The sequence below is a fragment of the Zonotrichia leucophrys genome, chromosome 1A, assembly GCF_028769735.1.
Source record: "Zonotrichia leucophrys gambelii isolate GWCS_2022_RI chromosome 1A, RI_Zleu_2.0, whole genome shotgun sequence".
NCBI lineage: Eukaryota > Metazoa > Chordata > Aves > Passeriformes > Passerellidae > Zonotrichia > Zonotrichia leucophrys.
The window spans coordinates 64,865,091-64,888,091 of record NC_088170.1 but is presented as its reverse complement, the minus strand read 5'-3'; the positions used below and the strand labels follow the sequence as shown (position 1 = coordinate 64,888,091).

Sequence of the window (23,001 nt, the reverse complement as noted above, 5' to 3'; positions counted from 1 at the left end):
TCTAGGAGTGTAAGGATTCCAGCAGAGGGACCAGGAGGAAGGGATGTGTTTTCAGTTTAGGGCTGGTGAGAACTGCTATAAATTAACACTTGCCTGAACAGACTGGATTCCTCTATATTTGAGCATTCTGTTAAAGGCAGCCTTGAACTTACATGCACAGTTTCCAAATATTAAATGAACCAACACAAGAGGTTCTGTTTTGTCTGATTTTATTCACAGAGGTAGTTCCAACAGCAGTTCCACTCACTAAGGCTTGCTAAAAAAACCCCAAAGTTGGTAGAACACATTTGGAATTTAGGTTAACAAATCCCACAAACAGCAGGAAAGTAACAGTGGAGAAATACTGGCTCTTTAATATCCTTAGAATCATACACAGATTATGGCAGTGCTTTGTTCCTCCTGCCTCTGGTCCCTGTGGCAGAATGCTGGTTGGTTTAACATTCACATGTCACTAAACATGGCACAACAACTGAAGGCACACTCAGAGGGGAGGGGTGTTGTGCTAAATTATGTTTAATTCTTTGGGACTTAAGAACATTGATGGAAAACCTCAGGGATTTTTAAATGACTTCTGTGGTTTAGATATTTTGTAGGCACTCTATGAAAAACCTGAATTACATTTTTATGTTAGAAGCTAAGAATTTTGGCAGTTATGATGGCACATGGGCATGGAAAATGTATTGTCTTGATTTAAAACAGTGAAGTCTACAGAGTGTTGCAGAGGAGGTGAAGTTTTGTAGTACAAGAGCCTGTGTGGGACACCAGGTCACCTTCTGTGGCTGAGTTACCTGCCAGAGCAGGACAGGGCTGGTAACTTGAAACCACAGGATTTTAAATTCTTCTGAAGAAATTCAGAACAAACCAGAACACAGAGGAAGTGATGACAAGTTGTTTGCAGTTGGAGGTGAAGCATAGACAGCACTCTGCAGTACCTAACTCAGGAGTTAAAGCTCAGTGTCAAGAAAGACTTTTTGAAATGAACAATTTGGTTTAAAACAAATTAAAACCCCCTCACAACCTCAGTAATTCTCTAATCTGTTCTGCAGTTATTTTTAAAAATAACTGCAGTGTGTACTGATTAAATTGTTATAATAATGATAAACAATGGTAATAGGGATTAAAGCCAAATTACAACTGCCTTGTTTGCATAGTCATTCTTAGGTCTTCCTCCCCACAGTCAATATTTTATTAAAACCTGAGATCACATAACAAAGGCAAACTCTTAGAGCTCATAATAAACACTAAATTTCATTTAGTGTCTTACCTTTAGTTTTGTCTGGTCCATTTTTTATCTACTTACAGTCCTGGAGAATTGAGCCTTGGGAGGTAGAAGGCTTTTACTGTCCCTCCTGGGAATATTTCCTTTTCAGTATTTCATAGAAGGAACAGTAAAGGTACAAAGGCTGCAAATTCCTGGTTCTGACAGTAAGATACTTCTGAATTAAGCATGACTCAGCATAGCTGCAGACAGTAACCAGCAGGAAATAGAAAAATAATTCAGGTATTAATAGACATGCTGGGTATTACCACAAGGTAATCAGTTATACCTGCTCTCAGGAGACTTTTTTCTCACTGATTATGTTTTCACCTGCTGCAAGCTTCTTGTATAAATGGTGCAGTTTATCTGGCTGAGGTGCTTCAGCACCAGGAGTCAAGGGAATTTCAAAGTCAGAGGAGCTCTGGGAGTCCCTCAGGTCAGGAGTCCTGGAGCTGTCACTTATTTCTGCCAGCACATCCTGAACGTGGGCAGTGACATCTTCTGCAGCTTTCTCACAGCCTTTGCTCCTCCAGCCACAGGCACCATCGTGGGCACAAGGTCTGTCCTGACCTGGTGGCTGCCCCCTGCTGCTGTCCAGCTGAGTGTCCCTGGGACTCTCCTGCAGCACAGGCACCACTGCTCTGCTCCCACCTGTGCTCAGCTCCAGGGCACTTCTCTCCTGGGAGCTGATGAGCACTGTGTCCATCTGGCTGTCCCAGCCCTGGCTCCCCTGCTCTGAGATGTGTGTTGACTGAGAAGAATTTTGGGAGGAGATGTGTGTTGAGTCACTTACTCCATCTGAATCACTGAAGAGTGACTGGGACCCACCAGCATCTGCTGAAGATGGGAGGTTGTCCTCATTTTCAGAGCTCTCCTCTAGTTTATTACCTGTAAAAAATTCATCCCAGCAAGGGACACTGGCATTAGAGTCCTGCTGGTCACTAGTTACTCCATTGAAATTGGCTGTGGAAGTGGCATCTGGCTCATGGGAAAGAAATTGAACTGTATTTTTTTCAGGTTCTTCATCATCATCATCATCATCATTTGATTCTTCACAGTCCACAAAGTCTACCTTGAGGGAGGTGTAAGTTGTGGTCCCTCTGTAACTTTCTGTGCTCTCATTAATGTTTCCTTCAGAGTTTTCAGCCTGTCCTGTGCTGGAGGGCCTGCTCTCTCCTCTCCGCTGTTTTGGAATCTTAGGCCTTGCAGAAATTAATTCTGAATCAAAGAGATCATCTTCATCTGGCAAGAAACAAACAGAAAATCACTAAAACAAGTTCACATCTCTGCTAAAATCTTATTGAGAGCAAAGTTTTAATAAAAATTCATTTAGCATAAATTGTGGAAAATATTCTTTATTCCAGCTGGAGATTTTGCAGGATGATATTGGCAGTGTTTGCCTTGTCTAGCACAGTGCCTGACAGAGACAGAACAAGCTTTCCTAGGGCTGGTCTGGGACTGAGGGAACAAACTCCATCCAAAAACTTACAGGGCTGGTGAGCATGCAGTACATTTTAAGACTGCAAACAAGTGTGTTTGCACACAGTTAGTGCTCTCTCATCCTCCTAAGACCCAAGTTCACATAATTTCTATTTCTCCTTTCCAGCTGTTGCTTTGAACACACAGACTGTGGTGAACACCAAAGCTTTTGGCACCTCTGCTTGGTCTCAGACTTCCATTTAAGGTGCAGTAGCAGCAGCAGAACCTTTACCTGTATCAGATAATTCTCTCTTGTGGGGTCTCTTCAGGGTTCCTAAGGGCTTGTACCTGGGTTCCATGATTCTCCTGTATGACCTGCATAATGGCTTTAATCTGAAGGGAATGAGAAAAGCAATTAATATTTAGAACTCAGCAGATGCTTTCAGGAGCAAAAGTAAATCCTTCAACTTGTTTTAAATACACTGCTCCATGCCCTTCATAGGCACTGCAGCAAAAATGTTAAAGCAAAGGCAGCAATACCTAAGGCAAAGTCCTTGATTCATTGGTGAGCTTCAGCAGCTGAAAGGTGGAAACCTGTCCTTTCAATATTTACCTTAAAACATGTTTCCTTTTTTTGGAAAGTATCCTGTAGTTCCTTCCTTACAGAAGACAAGCTGACAGGGTTCAAAATCTGACTACAGTTTTATTCAGTGATTATTCAGTGGAAGTCTCCTTTCTTACTAAGGAGGAAAGGAAAAAGGAACAGGGATCTTTGTTCTGTCCAGACTGACACACCACAGCTCTCCTGTTCCCTGAGGGTGCTTTTTAAGCTGCCAACATCTACAGCAGCACAGCAGAACTGGCCTCTGGTGCTGTGCAGGGGAGGAGTTCAAGTCCCCAGAGAAACCACCATTAAAAGAAACTTCTGAGAAGTAGCAATGACAAATAGAAATGGGTCACAGAACAGAGTGAGATGAGTCTGTATTCAGCTTCCTCCCAAACAGAGTTTACCAGCAGAAAAGCCTCTACACACAGACAGAAGTAGAATACAAACTCTGAGACTCAGCTCAACATAAATGTATGCTTCAGAAAGCCCAAGTCTGTGGGACTGAACATAGAAAGAAAATCTGAATTATCAGACAAGTAAAGCCAAGCCTGAGAGGCTGGGATTCAGGAGGGGAATTGTCCAATCCCCTCCCTCCAGCAGCCTCTTGTCACTTACATTTCCATAACTTTGTCCTCTGTCCCACCCACTGGCAGCACATTGGGATACACGTTCACAGGACAGATATAGCTCAGGAAATCCTTGATCTGAATTCCAGAAAAGAAGAAGCAATTTAACAAATTACATCAACAGTTAAGAATGTCACTTAAAGGCACATTCAAGCACATCCAAAAGTACCACTAGTGGTCTTTATGAAAAGACCAGTGCAGGCCATGACTCTGTCAAAGTGGGTATCTCTGCAACAAGGAAACAGGCCTGAAAGGATGCTGAGAACTCAGCCTCACCTAACACCTCCCTGCAATTATCATTACTGCACAGGACCATCCCTGTCCCTGAAAGAAATGGCTGGGCACACCTGGAATGTGATCCAGTGGTTCCTTGTCCTTTTGTCCTTACTGCTGCTCATCTTCTCAAATACACATTTTTCTTACTGGAGTTCAAGTCTCCAGTTATGCAGATCAGGTATTCCTTTCCTATTCCTAAAGTCTCTCCTGAAGTACCCTGTAAAAGCCCATTATGACAAAACACACTATTTTTTTCCAAGCCTTACTCTGTCATCTTCTACATGATCTCCAGTAAATTTCTTCAGGAATTGTGTCTGGTTTGGGGCACTCCTGCTGAGGCTTTTTTTGGGGCACTCCTGCTGAGCACTGAAAACACTTGCAGGCTGGTAGGTTACACTGCTATCAGTACAGACAGCAGGGCTGTCCTGGGGTGACCCATAATGTTATTGCAATTTTGTATCTAGCAGTTATTTACTGTTATTTTTTCCTGTTGCTGGTGCACTTGTTAGGAAATTCTTGTTTTTTCACTTCTATCTACTCCTGTTCATTCCTTACTGTTGGAAAGGGATTAGTTGAACCTGTAAAGACAGACAACTTGTGTTCTCCTTTAAATTGTCTCAAACCAAGACAAGGACCCATCCATTTTTGCATGTGGAGGTAGGAGTGTTAGAGTTACACTAACCCATATTCCACCAGCAAATTCCACACTGGGACTTCCATTTAAAATTCTCCATGGCAGAGCAAATTTAAATTTAACCAGGAGGTTAAAAACAGTACTGCCTTCCCCCATTTTGTAGTGCAAGACTTTGTGACAGTTCATTGTTAGCACTGATCCAGTTTCAGTTCAATTTCTTAGGAGAAAGTGGTGTTTTTTGAGCTGTATCAAGTCATGTTAAATGAAAGTGTGTGATTGTGGGGAGGATGCTGCCATGACCAATTTCCTTTTAGTCTTTTAACACAGGAAAAGGGGCAAGAGCAGCAGTCAGGTGAGAGAAAATTTGGTTTAAATATGTGGGCTGAGAAAAGAAGCCAAACCCACCCAAATCTAAGTCACAGCAGACAAACAACATATTGTAAACTAAAACTCCATGCTTTAAGCACTGCATATTTACACAGTAATCTAAGATAGAAAGGCAGTCAAAACAATTGTGATCTATACATTGAGAACAGAGAATAGGAAATAGGCTTGTAATCCTGCCCTACTTTAACAAGTTCCTCTGCAGCTATATTAAAACGAATTTCTCTGTCATCAGCATTCAGAACTTCCTATCTCCTTATCTCTTATTACTGATAGGATTTTTTCTTGTTATGATAAGTCATGTCATCCACTCCAGAATAATCAAAACCCTTTTACATTTTCTTAATCAATGTATACTCAGTACTAGAAGCATACAAACCTCACTGTATGAAGAGTGGAAAGAGAAACAAGCTCTGTATGTTCTCTCCCCAGTCCTAAAAAAACAGAAGAGGCACAGAAATTAGGTAATTCCTCTTCATCCTGGTCAACAGACCAGCATAACCTACACTGAAATCCATTCTGGGATTAAACTAGACACATATCAGGCAAGATACAAACCTGAAAGAACAGGTTTCTGTGTGGCCCAGATGCTCACCTCACTATTACATTGGTTTTCTTTTTCCTTTCCCCAAACCACATTGTGGAGGGTTTGATGCTGATTACATGCAAGGGAGTTCCATTGAGGCAAGTCATCCCACAGGGCAGTCTGTTCCCTCGGAAGCAGTCATCATCCTGTCCAGTGGATATAAAATTAAGTTCAACAGTGACCTTTTTTACCCAGAAATTAAGTAGCATAGTATCTAGCCAAACTAGGTTCCTATCTCACTTCTAATTCCCTTGAAAGACCCTGTCACACCTTGGTTCTTTAGTGCAGCTGGCAAAGTGAATCAGTCAGAGATCAATGCCCCAGTGTGCCATCTCAGGTTCTACCTGTGTTCCTCCAGACTGGAGCCCCCAGCCTGAGAGACATCCTGGAAATGGATGGCCACATGCTAAAGCCACACAGGCACCATCTGGGCTGCTTTTGATACACTGAAATGGGCAACACCTGATTGATCTACTCAGCTGGTTGTTCACTTCACTTAAAAACAATTTTCAGGCTTCAAATACAATTAAATTACTTATAGCATAAGCTAATATATTTTTCCCTTTTTTTTCTTAAAAAACCAAAACAACTTCAACCCACTAACTAAGGTTTTCACTCTGCTTGACCTTAAGTCACCATTTCACCAGTCTTCATTAACCCAAGAGGCCCCAAACACCAGCACCTGTAACCACATTTTCACTTTCAGAGCAAGGTCAGAGGGGCTTTGCAGAAGGAACGCACCCGAGGATGCCGGCAGGCGTGGATCTGCGTGCGCTGGTCTGTGGTAACGTGGCACAGGATTTCTGGCATGTTCCTGAACATATCAAGCTTGTTTGTGTGCACCTGGAGAAAGCCAGAGTTTACTCTTTATTAGTGGTTGCCAGACTGGAGCTGGAGCAGCTGTATAGATGTGATTCTGCTCTGCCCAAATGCTGGCAGGTATTGAAATTATTGCTCCCAATAATGTCCAAGCAGAGACATGTCAGCCAAAACTTGGACATCTAGAACAAGTAGAATATATTACCTATACTAAAGGAGGATGAATACTCATGAGAAAATCAGAATATATATACTATTAATGCTGTATGCAAATGACTTTTATCATGCACAAAATAAAAGGGAGTGAGGTAAACACTGAGCTTGAAAACTGGGAATTAACTTCTCTTTGGAAAGTCCAGATGTTCCAGACTGAAGTCAACTAGTTACCTCACTCTGAGCACAACTGCACTTTTCAAGGGAAGTTAATGAAACAGGCATGGCTGTGACCTAGAGCAGCCTCTGAACAGCCATTGCCAGCTCAGTGCTGGCCACAATCATCACTGAGGATCTGTTCCAAAGCAGCAATTAGGGAAACATTACCTTGATTCCAAGTTCCTCGCTGAGGTTTATGAATAAATACTCATATCCATAAGCAGCTTTGCAGTTCAGCCACACAACATGATTACGAGACAGTGAGGTCCAGCTTCGCACCAACTCCAAGATCCCATTTAAACATTCCTCCTGAAAAGTGTGGAAAGTGCAGTCAATCACCTTGGAAGATACTTCCAAAGTGCTGGGATTTAGTAATGCAAAATGGCACTGCCTTGTAAGACTTTCCTAACAAAGGGGTAGTTAATTAATTAACAGCTTTAAGTGCCTTTCTTCTCAAAATTTGTTAGACTTACCCGGCTTGGTATGTGATAAAATTTGGGATCACAAAAAGTAGTGTCCAAATACACACTCTGGATGTCTTTTACCCTGGAGGATAGAAATGTGATACCAGAGTAAACATTTTACCACAGTGCTAAGACACACCACTTCCTCTCTCTTCAAAAGGAGGTAATTCAACCTCTTCATTACAAAGAATACGTCAAAGGAGGCTTGTTACTGCAGTATTGCAATTATATTTAATCTAGACTAAAAAACGTGGAAAAAAAATGAATACCTAGCCAAATTGCCCATGCCATATGATCTTCTTTTCTTTTTATATCCCACAAATAACTCACCTGGTCCCTGAATGCAAAAGCTCCATTCTGGCTGCTTCTCCTTTTGCAAGCCTGAAATCCCCTGTGTACAACACAGTGCCATTCTCACCTTCAAACAGAAACCTGCAGACAGCAACATTTGGGTCAAAGTCCTCATTAAATGCCAGGTGAGGAAACATTTAAAGTGTTGAAAGGACATACATGACTGAACCTGGACAGTGACCAGCTGGCAGAAGTGTCACCACCACATCTTCTTTCTGGAAGAGAGGGGTGAGCATTATTTTCAGACTGTAGTGAGTACTACCAGTACTTTGTCAGCACAGTGAGAGCAATGCATCACTCCCCACAGCCTCCTGCAGCATTTAGCATTGCTTTAAAAGCAGAGTCTCTTCACACTGCAACCACCATCCTGTCATGGCAGAATTGTATGGTGCTTATAAAGCAAGTTGGACAGAAGACAGTTCTACATACTTGGTAAGCAATAACAGAATAGTTTGGGTTGGAAGGGGCCTTTAAAGTTCATCCAGTCCAACTCCCCTGCAATAAGCAGGGACATCTTCAACTAGATCAGACTGCTCAGAGCCTCATCCTGACATTGAATGTTTCATTGTAAAATGCTTCTTCCTTCTATCTAGTCTGAATCCAGCCTTTTTTAGTTTGGAACTACCACCCCTTTTTCTGTCACTACAGAGAGGAGGGGCACATACATTTTAAAAATAGCTTGTGCACCTCAGATGCTGCAGCTGTGTTTCCTGTACTCATGTAAACAGCATTGCTGCCCATGACTGACATATGAATCTTTTTTCCTGTAACTTACCTCACCAGATGTTTCATCTTCTAAAGTAATCTGAGTTGGTGTTTCAACTTCCAATGCAACCTGTAACAAAATGATTAATTGCATTATAGGATTTACTGAACACTGTGTTTCATGTTTATGTCTAGTTATTTATTATGTAGACATCTGTAGCACTCACTGTGGCTAATGCTAAGCTGTAAAATTAAACTCATTTTCCCATAGTAAGTCATAAATTTCCATTTCCAATGGAATAAATTTTCCTAAAAGTTATCTAAAAATTAAATGGAGATACCTCAGGCAAGGTGTGCATGCCTAAAAGAGTTAGAGCATGTTGGAGTTCTATCAGCAACAGCTCTTGTTCCTCTGGATGGATCACATGCCTTGTTTTTGGATGACTGCAAAGCCCAAAATCCCTGTCCCACAGCAGTGGATCTTGCCAGGACATTTCTGTACTGCAGGGCTTCCCACTGCCTCCAATACCAGAAGCAGAGCCCACAAATCACTGGAAGGACATATTCCTGTATTTGTGCAGAGATAATTATTTTTATTTCTGTAAAAAAACCCCATGTTCTGTTTTATAATGCCTATTTTATAATTAATAATTATTATATAACTATTATAATATATAATACTATATTTTATTATATGAATAGATATAATAATTATTGTATATTTATTTTTATTTCTGTAAAAAAACTCATGTTCTATTTTATAATGCCTGCATCTGCAAAGGGAAGGAAATAACTTCAAGTTGCACCTGTAAATAACACTGATCCTTTGCACTCTGGCTCCAAACACTGGAAATCATGTAAATTTATGAAATTTTTCAGTGATTTTATACTACAACTTCTTCATGTTATAGTCCATTTTCCAAAAAGCAAAAGGAAAATCATATAATTTCAGATTATATACATTACAAGCAATAAGAGACTTTCAATGACGCCAAAGAGAAGTAAAGGACAGAAGCAAAGAGACAGGAGCAAGGTAAGAAAATGAATACAAATTCAAATATACAAGTGATCAATGTAAGGATGAAGGCCATGTAAAGCTGAGGTTGAGAGAAAAGGAAAAATTCTGTGGGGGGGAAAAATAATTAAACAACAAACAGCAATAAAGCAATGCCACAGAGCAAGCAGCAGGAGAGGCACACTGTTGGCACTCAAGCCCTGAAACACTCTATCAACACCAATATCCAGACACTCCTGAGGAGCAGAGAGCTGCTTCCTTCTGAGAGTCACTGCTTGGAAAGTGCTGTTTTCAAAATAAACACAAACTCACAATATGATTCTCCCAAAACTTGTATTTCCAGTTAGTCAACAACAATTCCTTAGTTACTGGTGAGCAGTATAGTTTAACTTTCAAGCTGTGAGGAGACAAAAAACACAAATAAGTGGGTTTTTTTGAAGTAGACATGAGGAACAATCTAACAACACATCAGCACCTGGCACCCAGAACATCAAACCCTGCCCTCAGAAACCTCTCATGCTGAGGATTCTCCTCAGCACAGCAAACCCAGACCTACCCCTGCCTGCATGGTTTGCAGACACAAATGCAGCCTGTGGTACATGGTCATGACCTATCTGCTGTTTCTCTACCCCTGCACACACCCCTGGAACAGGCACTAGGCACATCCAGCACACAGCAGAACACACAATACTCCTCATGAAGCTTGAGCTGATGCACAGAGACCTGATGAGCAAGGAGATTCTCTGCTTGCATCAAAGGAGATGCAATATCTACTCTAATAAATCAAAGAGAGCCTAGGAACTGGCCCACAATTTCCCTGAGCTCATTGCCACATTCGGTCATCCTCATGGTGACAAAGGTGTCCCTTGCCCTTTCTTTATGCACTTCCATGAAAAGTCTGGCTCCAGCTCCTCTACCCTACCTGCAAGCAATGAAATATGATTGTCTCCTACTCCTAAGGCTGAAGACATCCAGCTCTCCCAGCCTCTCCTCACACATGACATGGCCCTGGCCCCAGACCAGCGTGCTGATGCTGACACCTATCAATTTACCATCCAGGGGAACTCAGGCTGGACACAGTACCCCTGAAAAGTCTCACAGATGCTGCCCAGAGGGGAATAACTGTCTCCCTCAAACTGCTGGTTACCTGCTTGCTTATACACCTCAGAGAGCACAGCTGGCCCCTTCACTGCACAGGCACAGCACTGAACATTTCCAGAGATCCTCATCAAGCTCATAAACATGGAGTTCAACAAGGCCAAGTGTACCTGAGTCTGGGCAACCCCTGCTATCAAAACAGACTGAGAGATAAATGGGTTAACAGCAGCCCTGCAGAAGATTTGGGGTACTGGTGGGTGAGAGGGAGGCCATGAGCCAGCAGTGTGCATAAACAGCCCAGAAAGCCAATCTTATCCCGGGCTGCATCACCAGCACTGGGCAGCAGGACAGGGCAGGGGGTTCTGCCCCACTCCTGTGAGCCCCACTGCAGGGCTGCACCAGCTCTGGGGCCCAGCACAAGGACAGGGACCTGTTGGGGCAGGCACAGAGGAGACCAGCAGGATGCTCACAGGGCTGGAGCACCTTTGCTATGGAGACCGGCTGAGATAGCTGGGGTCCTTCAGCCTAGAGAAGAGAAAATTCTGGGGGAACATTACTGCTACCATTTGATATTTAAAAGGGGCTTTTAAGAATTATATAGACGGACTTTCTACAATGACAGAAAGGTGTGGACAAGGGGACTGACTTCAAATTGAAAGGGGGCAGGCCTAGATGAGCTACAAGGAAGAAATTTTTTACAACGAGTGAGGATGGTGTGGCACTGGAACAAACCGCCCAGAGAAATTGCGGATACCCCATCCCTGAAAGAGTCCGAGGCCAGGTCTAGTGGAAGGTGTCTCTGTCCCGTTCCTACCCTGGGATTGATTACCCATGGCAGCTCCTCCCACTGTTCAGCTCAAGCTTTGCCGCGCACCGGCCACTTCCCCCTCAGGCCGCCTCCCCCTCAGGCCGCCCCGCCTCCAGCCCGTACCTGCCCTCCAGCCGCCGCTTCAGGGCGGTCGCCCGCAGCCCCATCATGTGATCTGGGGAGAGAGGCACGGGGTCAGCCGGGGGACACGCGGGGCGGGGACAACGGACAGAGGGAGGCACAGGGGGAGGAACACGCGGGGTGACGGAGGGACCGGCGGTGTCGGGGGTCCCTGCCGGCGGGCCCTCACCCTTGTGGCAGTGCGACAGGAAGAAGGCCCGCGCGCGGAGGTTGTCATGGTCGAAGCGGTCGATGGACAGCGCCGGGTACTCGCGCGTGCGGCCCCCGAAACGGCTCATGGCGGGCGCCGCGCGCTTCCGCCCGCCCGGCCCCCAGCCAATCACGAGGCGGCCCCGCCCCGCGCCGACCTATCAGGGGCGGGCACGGCCTTTTTAAAGAGGCCATGGCGGGCGGTTGCCTGGTGACCGTTGGCGCCGTGAGGGGCTGGGGGGAGGCCGTGAGGGCGCCGCCATCGCGCCTCGGCCGCCGCCTCGCCCCGCCCGAGAAAAGTCCCCGTTTTGCGTCTCTTGAACGGAGGTGGGCTTCCTTAAGGGCTGGGTGAGCGGTGGGAGCAGGGTGAAGTTACGGTCGCAGCGCAGTTACGGGTGCAGGCCGGGACGTCTGCCTGAGCATCTAGGGATGTACAGGGAACTGTAGGGTAGAGTAGGCAGAAGCCACTGGAAGGAGGGGAACTAATTAGAAATAATTAGGAAGAATTATTTTACAGTGCGGGCAGTGGGGCGCTGGAACAGGTTTCCCAGGGAGGTTGTACTGCCCCAGCTCTGGGACAGTTCAAGGCCAGGTTGGATGGGGCTTTGACCAACCTGATCTCACTGAAGGTGTCTGAACGAGATGATCTTTAAGGGCCTTTCCAATCCCTTGACATCCTCTGGAATCTCTTACTGGCTCTTCTGAGACCCCAAGCAGGTCCTGTGTGTGCTGAATTGGATTAAGTGATGTAGGCAGTACCGCCATCTCCTCCCATTGCTGTGCCCTAGGGCCTCTCCTGCCTGGGGCCGTGATGCTCCTTGTCCGGGCTGAGGATGCAGCAGGGTTCCCTGTCCCGCTGGATACCCTGGCCTGCAGCCAAGGTGCTCCTCCTCTTCAGCTTCAAGTTTGCATGGGTGTGCACCCTAGGTATACCAAAAAGGGTGAAGGTACAGACACCACTCCTCCCCAGCAGCAGGCACACAGGCTGTGAGCCACAGTCCTGCTCCACCTGGAGCCCCTCACTCATGACAGCCCTCCCCCAGTAGCTGATTTTTCAGGATTCATCCCGTTCCTGCTCCAGTGGATGGAAATTTAGTACCCCCACCTACTCCAGATATCATAAGTGCTCATACCCCCAGCCTGACTGCCAGAGCTGGCACGAGTGTTCACTCATACACAGATGTCACCAGGAGCTGGCACTTTGTCCTTGCAGCACACACACATGTGGAATACAGAGTTTGTGCAGAGAGACAGTTAAGATTGAAGAAAATACAATAGGACAGTCTGTGATGATCAGGTGTGAGGCTTTGCTGGACAGGTCATACTGGCTGGTCCTGTTTTACACAGGATAGGCCTTATTTTATACTTTGTCTATTCTCATCTTTGTTTCTCACTGCTCCTGCACATTCTTCACAGATCTATACAGTAACATGGATTCCCGCACCTCTCTGAGTCTGGGGCCCCCTGGTTAAATCTTACTGGTGCAAAGTCCAGGTTGGTCTCCCTGGATGTCATTCCTGTAATTTCATTAACTTCAGCATCTATTAGTGCTGGAGTTGAGGTTTGTTTATCTGTGTTTGTTTTGTCAGGTCCCAATCTCTGCATTTTTTGTTTGTTTCCCCCTTTTCCCCTAATTTCCCAACTGAGAAGGTCCCTAATCAGATAACCCTGTTGGAATAAACATTCTCACACTCTTCACGTGCCACTGGTGTTCTCATCATCACTTTCCTCATTTGCTGCTCAGGTTTGAGTCCCCATATATTGCTTTATGTCTTCCTCCCTTTCCTGTAACCCCACGTTGCAGTGAAAGTGGTCCTTGGGCAGATGCCCTAAGGGAGCAGACACTCTGCTCCCACAAACCCTCCCAGCTTGTGTAACTGTTCAGGAAACCATCAGTGAGCCCAGGCTGGTTAGGATTCCACAGTGTTATGATTAACATCAAAAAATGTGTTCCCAAGGCCAAAGCACTCACTGTTTACCCTAAATCAGGAGCTGGCAAACATTGTCATCTCAGCAAAGGGACTTCACTGTTCAAAAGTCCACTTCACTGTTCAAAAATTCCCCTTAAATAAAAATGTTAAAATTAAACTGAATATTTTCTTACCATTCTCTGGTTTTCTTTATTTGCCTTTGTCTGTCTGTTGTTTTTCATGTCTTCCTTGAATTCCTGGCTGGAGTACAGCTGTCTCCTGCTCTGTTACAATGAAAACAGCTCTGTGCCTGGAACTTGGACACACAATAGACACAGAGTACAAGTTTTAAATAGCAGCCCTAAGATGAGATGCTTTCATTATATGAATTCACTAAGCTGGAACTTTCAATGTATGATCTTTATTTTTTTGGGCAGGAACGCCTGTGGACAGGCTCTGTGAATTAATGGTGACTCAAGAAGAGCCAGACCCACCCACATGTGTTGAAGAAAAACCTTCATTAGGTGAATCCAGCATGTCCACTAAAGAAGCACTTAACACTGAGGACTTGTAAGTTATCACAGGACACTTCATTTCATTCTAGCTTAGCATTTATTAGGATCTAAGATTATTGCTCATCATATTGACTGTCTAAAGTTAATATTGACTGACAACAGTTCTCATCAAACTGATAAAACTGATAAAAAATACAGAGCTTGAAAAATCCTGTGATGGCTTCAAAAGAGCCCTTTGCAGCACAGGAGAAACAAACTTACCCTACTTATACCCTGAATTTAGAATAAGGATCTGTGCTTATCCTGTTAATTTGTATTTGATACCTCATAATCAGGTGGAAAAATTACTTTTTTAGTTTAGTGAATGGCTGCTTTCAATTGAAAACTGCTGCAGTGCCTGGTAAAAGAATGCTTGGTGTACTAAACTGCAAGAAATGGTTTAGTTTAATTTTTTGCCAAAAAAATGCCTTTTACATATTTTTATTGGTCTCTAATAAATGTATTTTATAAGAGATGAAAGGCCCTTTCTTTGTCTGCTGCTGGCTCTCATACAAACAGGTGACAGGTGTGCAGACTTCTTTTCTGTTAGGTCCACATTGTGATAACAATAATTCTTGATAGAATTTTCCCAAATATTTTTATCATGTGGTGCAAGACTTTTTTTCCAATTTCTGCTTTTCCAAAAGACTGGTGACATTTTGCATTTGATGTGATTTCAGCATTCAACTTTTCAAGCTCTCTTGCCAAATAAACAAGTTGGGCAAGGTCTGGAGGCATGGTACCCACAGGGAAGGAAACTGTTCATCCTCTCACTACCAAATCCAGAAGTTTTCATTCCTTGGAGATCCTTTCCTAGTTATGAAGCTGAAACTTGGTGACATTTCAAAACTGGGAAAGGACTCATCTCTGATCATACCTGCTAGGCATGAAAGTGATGGGTGTGTTTTTCTGGCAGAAGCAACAAAAGTTCTGTTTGAGCAGCAAAATAAGATATGCTTAGGAAAGCAAATATAATGAAAATCAGAAATCAAATTATTTATTTTTTTAATGTAGTTCAAATCCATCCCTGGTCAGTATCCACTGTCTACAATTTTTAATTGTTTTTTTGTTGCTGTTGTTTTTAGTTTGTTTGGCTTTTTTCTCATTTATCTATTTAGTTAATTTTCTTTTGAGTTTGAGTTGCAGCTTGTCCCAGTTCTGCTCTATTCAGGTTTAGCAGCTGATTAACCTGTTTGCTGTGTCTCAGCAGACTGAACAAATGGGTTTTGTGTGAGGAGGAAGTCAGTGGCAGTCTGTTTGCTAGGGCAAAGGTAGAAAACAAGAATTCTGGCAGGTTGTGGATAAGGAGAAAAACTGGATCTCCTTATCCAGTTTCTCTCTGAAGACCTCATCTCTGCCATTAAAACTGTGGCCATGTCACTGACTGTGCATTTCTCCTTTCCCCTCCTCTCCCATCCTGAGTGTTTGCTGTTCTTCAGTAACAGCCCAGATCTTCATTTCGTGCTTCCCAGTTTGGTGCCACTTCAGGAGCAAGAAAGAAAAATCTGGAAATCTGCCTGTCTGCCCCAAGGGGACAGCAACTGCAAAGATGGGAAATTCAAAATTACTGCATTTAGAATTTTTTAAATTCATCAATATGCACAGTTAAATTTAGGATGGTTGAGTCAAGATATGTACAAAAGTACAGATAAATTGGGTTTGACATCAAGCAATGCATTTAATTGGATTCCAACTGCTTGTAACTTTTTCCTTTTTTAACCTCAGACTTTGACCTCTGTAATTCCTTTATTTTAAAATTTTGTTCTATCCACTACTCTATGTCCCCAACAAAATCACTTGCTTCTGTCTTCTCTATTTAATTTTTTAAGTTTAATTTCAGGAAGATGCCTAAAGATTCTGAAGTCACGACTGAAGCTGACATCAAACCAAAATCTGTGCGTCGTGCCAAAACATGGTCAGATGTTGTAGAGAACTTATACAGATTTCAGCAAGCTGGATACAGAGATGAGGTGGAATATAAACAAGTAAAACAAGTTGAACAGGTAAGATTTAGAACTTTGTAAGAGTTACTACTTTAAACTTCTGTCTCATATAAAATGATTAAATAAAAATTGAGGTGCTGCTTATTTCCTTTCATTTAGCCTAGGTTCTGATACAGTGCATTTCCTCACAGGTCTGACTTGAATTCTTGAGCTGTTGTTAACTGTGTAGAATAACTCATTTCACAGAAGTGAAGCAGAAACACTCCCCAGCCTGTGTTTGTTCCCCATCTCTGATGCATTTAGAAGCATCACAAATCTCTTTGAGCAGATGTAGCTGATCTCCAAAGGAATCATTCAGTGTTCGGGAAAGAAACATTTCAAAGTGAGCTCTCTGAAGCTTCCCCATTAGTCTGTCAATAGACTTGATGGGAAACTTGTTGATTGTCCATGGAGTCAGTCCTGTGTCATGCTACTGCTTCAGTTTGCAGTTGGATTGTGTGGTAGCACAGTCAGGCTTTGTGCACACTCAGAGCTTGGCCTCTATCAAAATGATGTCCACAATGGAAATATTTGAGCTGTACTAAAGGCAGTTGGGACACAGGCTCTTGTCAACACCAGGGACTTGTGCCTCTGCTCACTGCAGCTGTTAGTGATGCTCCCCAGCACATCAAATGAGCTATTGAGTAGTGGCCAAATTTCCATGGTTACTCTAGCTTCGAAATAGCAACCAACAGGTTAATGCAGCAAACAATATATCATTTTTATTACAGCTCTGTAATTTAGCTTCCAAACCAACAAATACAGTATGGAGAACACACTTTTAAAATATGCTGACCTGCCATGCACATAAGAAAGAACAGAAAGTTCCAAAAAACTCACTCCCCATCCAGTTAACTCAAAACACAGCAAAACACTGTGCATAATAAATGCAGTTTGATGTGCATAATAAAATGCAGTTTATTATTTTATTGTGGGCCCTGATACCACTGCAAAGGCTGTGGTACAATTTTCAGTAAGTGCAGAAGGAAATTACATCATTATTGTGGTAGGATCTGTGTGTTCAAGATTTATAGCAGGGCACAACCCCAGGCAGTTAAACCCTGATGAAAATTAAAGAACTGACTAATTGTAATGTGAGTGAGCATTCAGTTCCAGCATGCCAGAGCCTGGCAGTGATCCTTTCAACTTAATATTTCTTGTTTAGTCCACATTAGTCTATAATGAAGTTGTTACTAAAGATGCAGTTATAATGTAGGTGGAATGAATATTTAGGCTGTTATGTTTAGACAGACAATGCCAATAACACAGCTGTATGCCTGAAGCCATAAGGTAAGTGATGAAACCACTTCTGGGGCTCTCCAATTAGAGAATGCTCTAGTTTGACATCCTGTTGTCAGCTCTGCCTGGAAGAGAATTAAGATGCTTATTACCTGATTTTCACAGTTTACTTTAATCAGGAGCAGTCATAGATGCTCAAGCTGAAAGAGCTCCTAAAGCCATAAAGCTGTTGAATGTGCAGATGCTTAAGTCTTTAATTTAAAGCTTTACACTGTAAAACAGTGAAGAGCACCAGGGTGATGCTGAGTTTATGTGGGACTGATCCTACTGTCTTTGAGACTGATACAGTCTGAAGCTTATATAATTTTCATTGAATTACTAATGAAAAGCCCATTTTTCATGGTCAGAAGGATCTGAAAGAAATCTTGAAATATATGTCAGTCTTACAGAAGCAGACCCTTGCAGCCTCCCAGATTACTGAATAACTGAATAGCATCAATGTTATATTCCTAAACAAGATGTTTTAAAATCTTTGACTTGTCCAATTTTAAATTACCATTTTTAATATCCTTGGATTCCTATTTCTAGGCTTTTCAGATCACATAACTTTATACTAAACCTGAAAACTGGTTTCTGTCATCTTGTTCTCAATCTGTTTTCAAAAGTTCAGCAAGTTAATAGAAAAATAGTATTTAGATGCAAATGAGGGTTTCCTATGAAAGTATACCCTATATTCCCTGCAATGTCATGCACAAACATCATTTAATGTGAGCATGTTCAGGTGATTTTTTATCCTTTTTGTTCTACTTGTAGGTGGATTTCTGGCCAGAAACTGGATTTGTTAAGAAACTCCAGAGAAGGGACAATACATTCTATTATTACAACAGGCAAAGAGAATGTGAAGACAAAGATGTCCGAAAAGTGAAAATTTATGTGTATTAGAGTTATTACTGTTCTGGTGGGTTTATCTTTATAAATAATTTCTTAAGACCTGTAAGTAAATGAACTGTGTAATCTGGTTTACCTTAAGTATCAATGTCATGCTTAGAAAAGGGAGTGCTGGAAATGTAGAGAAGCCTGAACTATAGACATAGAAACTTCACTTTCTCATTCCTGTAACTAAAAGTATTTTTATTGCTCATTTTCCTGCTTACAAATGCTTTGACATAAAGCTAAAAAGCTGGTGAATGGGCATCATATATTTCAGTTAACTGTATAACATCCATTGTAAGTACAAGCATCAATCTTTATTCCAAACAATATAATCTACTTGACACTGGTTAATTTATTCCAAACAATATAATCTGCTTGACACTGGTTAATGTCAGCCACAGTCTCTTGTGGTAGCCAAGGATTATGAGACTCCAAAGGGCCAAAGTGAGGGCAGAGCACTGACTGACATTTCCTTGGAGCAGAAAAACAAGCAATTAATTTAAGTGAAGGATGCTGAACAATCAAATAACAATGGCCAGTGCTGAGACTGGGAGATTGTGATAGAAAGAGTCACAACAGAAATGTCTTTTTATCTATCCCCAAAGTATTTTTGTCAGGTGCCAGTATTAATTAGTCAAAGAGGAAGTATTAATTGATTTAGTAGCATATGCCTTCTTGGGAGGTTGGATTGTGGATTCACAGGTGTTGGGAGCACAGGTGTTGGGAGTGTAAAACTCCAGGAAGAACATGAAATCCACGTTGGTAATATTTAGGGGAAAGTGACATGCACAGATGATATGTGGGATTTCTGGGCAGAATTCATCTCATCTAACTTCAGATGTCACATTATCAACATCCGCACCTGATCCTGGCATTTGGACAGCCTTTGTTCTGAATAGAGAAGAGTTATTGTGGGCACAATTAATTTTAAGTGCAGCTATGTAACGTTTTCTTTGAATGTGCTGCTATGACATCAGCTCTGCAGCTGCCTATACCTGGGCTACTGAGACACTCAATGAAGATGAGGGACTGTACTTACCTTCACTCATCAGGGGATTTAATGAAAATACTTTGAGATGCCAAAACTCTTGATAATTGAGCAGCAGAACAGACTGTTGTTATGTAAACCAGCAGGTGTATTTGAGATAGTTACAAAAAGTTTGTTATTAATATTTCCTATCTCTAGACTGTTGACCAAGGCTATCTAAACTTAGTTTTAGGCATGAGTTAGCAGTGTACATTTGACCACCTGTCTCATGGATATTCTTCATTTATTTGAACCTAAGATGGAAGCAGACACAAGATGAGAAATAGAAGACTTACAGCTCCTAGTCAAAATAAGCAGTATGAATGTCCTCATTGACAATGACTGCTGATGATCTCCTCATCTTATTTAGACCACTTGGAAAGTTTTAGCTTAAATTTGTATGAGCTCTGTTAGAGAAATGACTGAAAGATACTCTGAAGCAACTATTAAACCTATATTCTCAGAAGGTATTACTGGCATAGAGAGTTACTGCAATGTAGAGAAATAAAGCATTGCTGCAATGAATGTCACTTCAGCCTTTCATTATGGTTTCTTTTATGCTTGGTGTGCTCTGGATGGACTTTTTAAAGACAGGACTTTTTACATACTTTGCAGTTAAATAGTGGGAACAGAGCAATTATGAGATAGCCCATCTATTTTGTCACTTTAGATTAGTGGATTTCACTTTGTAAACTTTATAGATTCGTAGAACCAAAATATTCCAGTGGACCTGAAAACAGCCTTTAAAGAATTTCACAAAAAATAAATGTGGTGTATAGCCAGCTCAAATTTATTGTCAGAAATTATTGCTATCAGCACACACAGAAGAAGTGAGAACATTTGGTACAGTCATTTTCTCAGTGTATAAAAAAGATATAGTTGGGCATTCAAGAACAGGAATTAAAACTGCAGGTCACTTTTTAGGATTTAATGTGATTTTTTTCCTCAATAAAGATTTTTAAAAGTTGAAACACATATAAGAGATTATTCTGGCATTCCCTCATTTTACCTGACTACTCCTCAATATTTTTGCAATATTGCTGGATGCTTCTGTCTGTATTTTAAAACCATGAGTGTGCATTTCATGCAGCCCATGGATATTTCACTTCAAATTAATAGCATGGGAATTCATGTTCCACTTTATGTGAGTTGACAGATCCTTCCCACTTTGAGAGAGTGAATTACCTAGATATTACTTACATTTTTCAGCATTGTCAATGTAAAAAAGATTGAATGGCACTGTGATATTTAAAAGATTCACAGAATGAAAGAGAAAGACAAGCCTTGTAATTAGCAAGACCAATTTACAGAGATGGCCTTTGTCAAGACTGGTCAATTTGGGAGTTCTCTCAGTTCATTAGGGAAACAGCAGATTTTGTACTGGCACTGTTGGTTTCACTTATAATTGTCCTTTGACATCCAGTTTGTGCTGATTTTGAGATGATGTGACCGCTCCTCCAGCCTGCCAAAGCTCCTCCTCACCAGGCTTTGGCATTCAGCTGTGCTGGCTGAGCATGGAGCTGATACCTGAGTACCAACAAGGTTTCCCCTGCTGCCTGTGTGCTGGTGCCTCTTTCACTCAGAAGAGCTGTCAAAAGAACTCTGTGTTTTCTCTTATCTGATACTTCTGATAAGAGAAATATCTGAAACATTTCTTAACTGAGATATCCCTACCTCAGTTTTAACAGGTGGAGAGCTGTGAGCTCACTTGTCTCTTAAGCTTAGTTATGAAGGAGTATCAGAAGTAAACAATCTGGGGAAGCTGTGCTTCATTTGAGGGTGACACAACAGTACTTATCAACATAAATAATTTCTGAACATCGTTATACAAACTCTTTTACTGAATTTTAAAGACATAAAGCACATATTTCAAGTTTTATTGCCTAGAGATGAAAATATGTGCTATTTTTCTGATTTGAGTCTTAGTAAAAAGTAATTATGTAAAAAATATGTTCCTAGGTACTTATCTGTTGGTATTTCTCTTATCAGGGAATACTGTACTGCTCTCAATGGCAGCAGCTCAAGGAATGGCTGGTGGCAAGGCTCTCTGTTAGATTGCAGCTGCCTAAGCCTGATCTAATTCCCTTCATAGCTTTGTACAAGAAGAATAAATCCTTTCTGTGCCTGTAGAAGCTCACAAGAGTAGAGAAAACAAAGTTCCAAGATCTACTTCTCTGACTTTGTGTTTGACTGCTACATGTGAAATGGCAAGAGTACAACCTGGGGTGTTCCAGGCTGCTGTGCTCTGTTTTTCAGGCTTTACTGGAATCCATTTTGGAGCAGTGTTATCTGACAGTGATACCATGGTTGTTTGATTGCTTTGCAGTCACAGCAGCTCAAAGCTCCACACAGAAGGATGGTAGAATTGTTTTGATTTTTCACTTAGGCATCCAAATGGACAGCTGAACCTCAACCTTTTGGTTTTCAAACATGGTTCCCTTGTTTCAAAGTGTTGAAAATAGTTGGTCTCAAAATCATTAAAAACAGCTTTTTAACTCAGCAGCTGTTGGTGCTGCTTTTCCTCACATTGTTGATACAAATGAAGGTGTCTGAAAGCAGCTGGAATGGAGCCTTGCAGGTTCTCTCCTGGTACTTCAGTTCCACTGAATTTATCTTATTCATTGGAGCTGCTTTCTCAGTAGCCTGCCTGTGCCGAACACATCTTAGCAACTGTAATTACTTTTAAAAACCTACAATTTCTCTTGTTGCAATTGAGACTTTGCATTCAAAGTCTGAAGCACAGCACCCTCACAAACAGCATTTGGGGTGGTGGCTGGGGAATGTCTACTGACAGTAAAGTTCCAGGGTGCCACCCAAAAAATTACTGCAGTGTAACTTTGAACAAACGTAATCATTTCTATGGATGCTTTGCTCTGCCAGTGTATTTACATCTCTCAGTGTTGAGATAGAGAATCTTTGCTGCTTGTTGCTTTTGTGACTCTCTTTTCCCCTCCCATACTCTCTGCCTTCACAGGCACTCCTCTCTCATGGATCCCTTGAAAAGCCTGTCCAGTGCCCCCTATCCTGGCTCCCTCAACCAGCCCTGGCTCAGACCCTGAGTCTTTTCCAGGGCCTGGCACACAGCAAAGGTAATCAAGGATGGGATTTAATAAGAAGGCAGGCCAGACTGCATGGATCAGGGCCAGGGCCCAGCTAAGTGATTGTCCTGCCCAAACACTTGCTGTCATGTCTGATCCCTCCAACCTCCTTCCTTGTCATCTTCCCCTACTTGTTCCACCCTGATCCTTCCTTTCCTGTGTCTTTGGTCATTTCTATAAACATCTTTTAGTAAGTTTTGTTCAGTCCCCTAAGCTCCCTCAAATACACCTCTAATTTCACACTAACCATGTTTTCTCCATCTTACCAGTTACAATATTGAGGCAGATCCTCTCCAAAGCCAGAGTAGCTCCTTCAATGGCCCTGGCAAGCTCTGCCTTCCCTTCCTGTCTCTCTAATCACCTGCTCATTAATGGTTGGGTGCCTGTGTGTTTAAATCACTGTTTTCCTCGTTATTTGTTATTTCTGTGATACAGAATAACCAAACAAGTTGGTGAAGCAGATGCTCTGCAGTTTCGCACGGGCTGTGGCAGGTTCCCCGAGGCGG

At 42.3% G+C, this 23,001-nt stretch overlaps 2 protein-coding genes across 8 annotated transcripts; one reads left to right on the top strand and one right to left on the bottom strand.

Annotated features, from left to right (window-relative positions):
* Positions 1-192: 192 nt before the first annotated feature.
* On the bottom strand, positions 193-11,862 carry DCLRE1C (DNA cross-link repair 1C). The gene is given in 15 exon segments (XM_064702982.1): positions 193-1,576; positions 1,578-2,500; positions 2,970-3,070; positions 3,900-3,988; positions 5,584-5,638; positions 5,800-5,936; positions 6,532-6,633; positions 7,150-7,290; positions 7,455-7,527; positions 7,776-7,877; positions 7,956-8,011; positions 8,572-8,631; positions 9,829-9,913; positions 11,546-11,597; positions 11,733-11,862. Coding segments are annotated over 15 exon segments (2,124 nt in total). The 5' UTR covers positions 11,842-11,862; the 3' UTR covers positions 193-1,537.
* Positions 11,521-20,320, top strand: MEIG1 (meiosis/spermiogenesis associated 1). Of its 7 annotated transcripts, none has more exons than XM_064702989.1 (5): positions 11,521-11,616; positions 13,169-13,246; positions 14,100-14,232; positions 16,057-16,219; positions 18,251-20,320. In XM_064702989.1, the coding sequence occupies exons 3-5, from the start codon at positions 14,129-14,131 to the stop codon at positions 18,377-18,379; spliced, it is 396 nt and encodes a 131-aa protein (XP_064559059.1). In that variant the 5' UTR covers positions 11,521-11,616; positions 13,169-13,246; positions 14,100-14,128; the 3' UTR covers positions 18,380-20,320. The 7 variants fall into 7 exon arrangements, with proteins under 7 accessions (XP_064559059.1, XP_064559061.1, XP_064559060.1 ...); XM_064702987.1 differs by lacking the exon at positions 11,521-11,616 and adding an exon at positions 11,937-12,079; XM_064702991.1 differs by lacking the exon at positions 13,169-13,246 and having other exon boundaries at positions 11,536-11,616.
* The last annotated feature ends 2,681 nt before the right edge of the window (positions 20,321-23,001 follow it).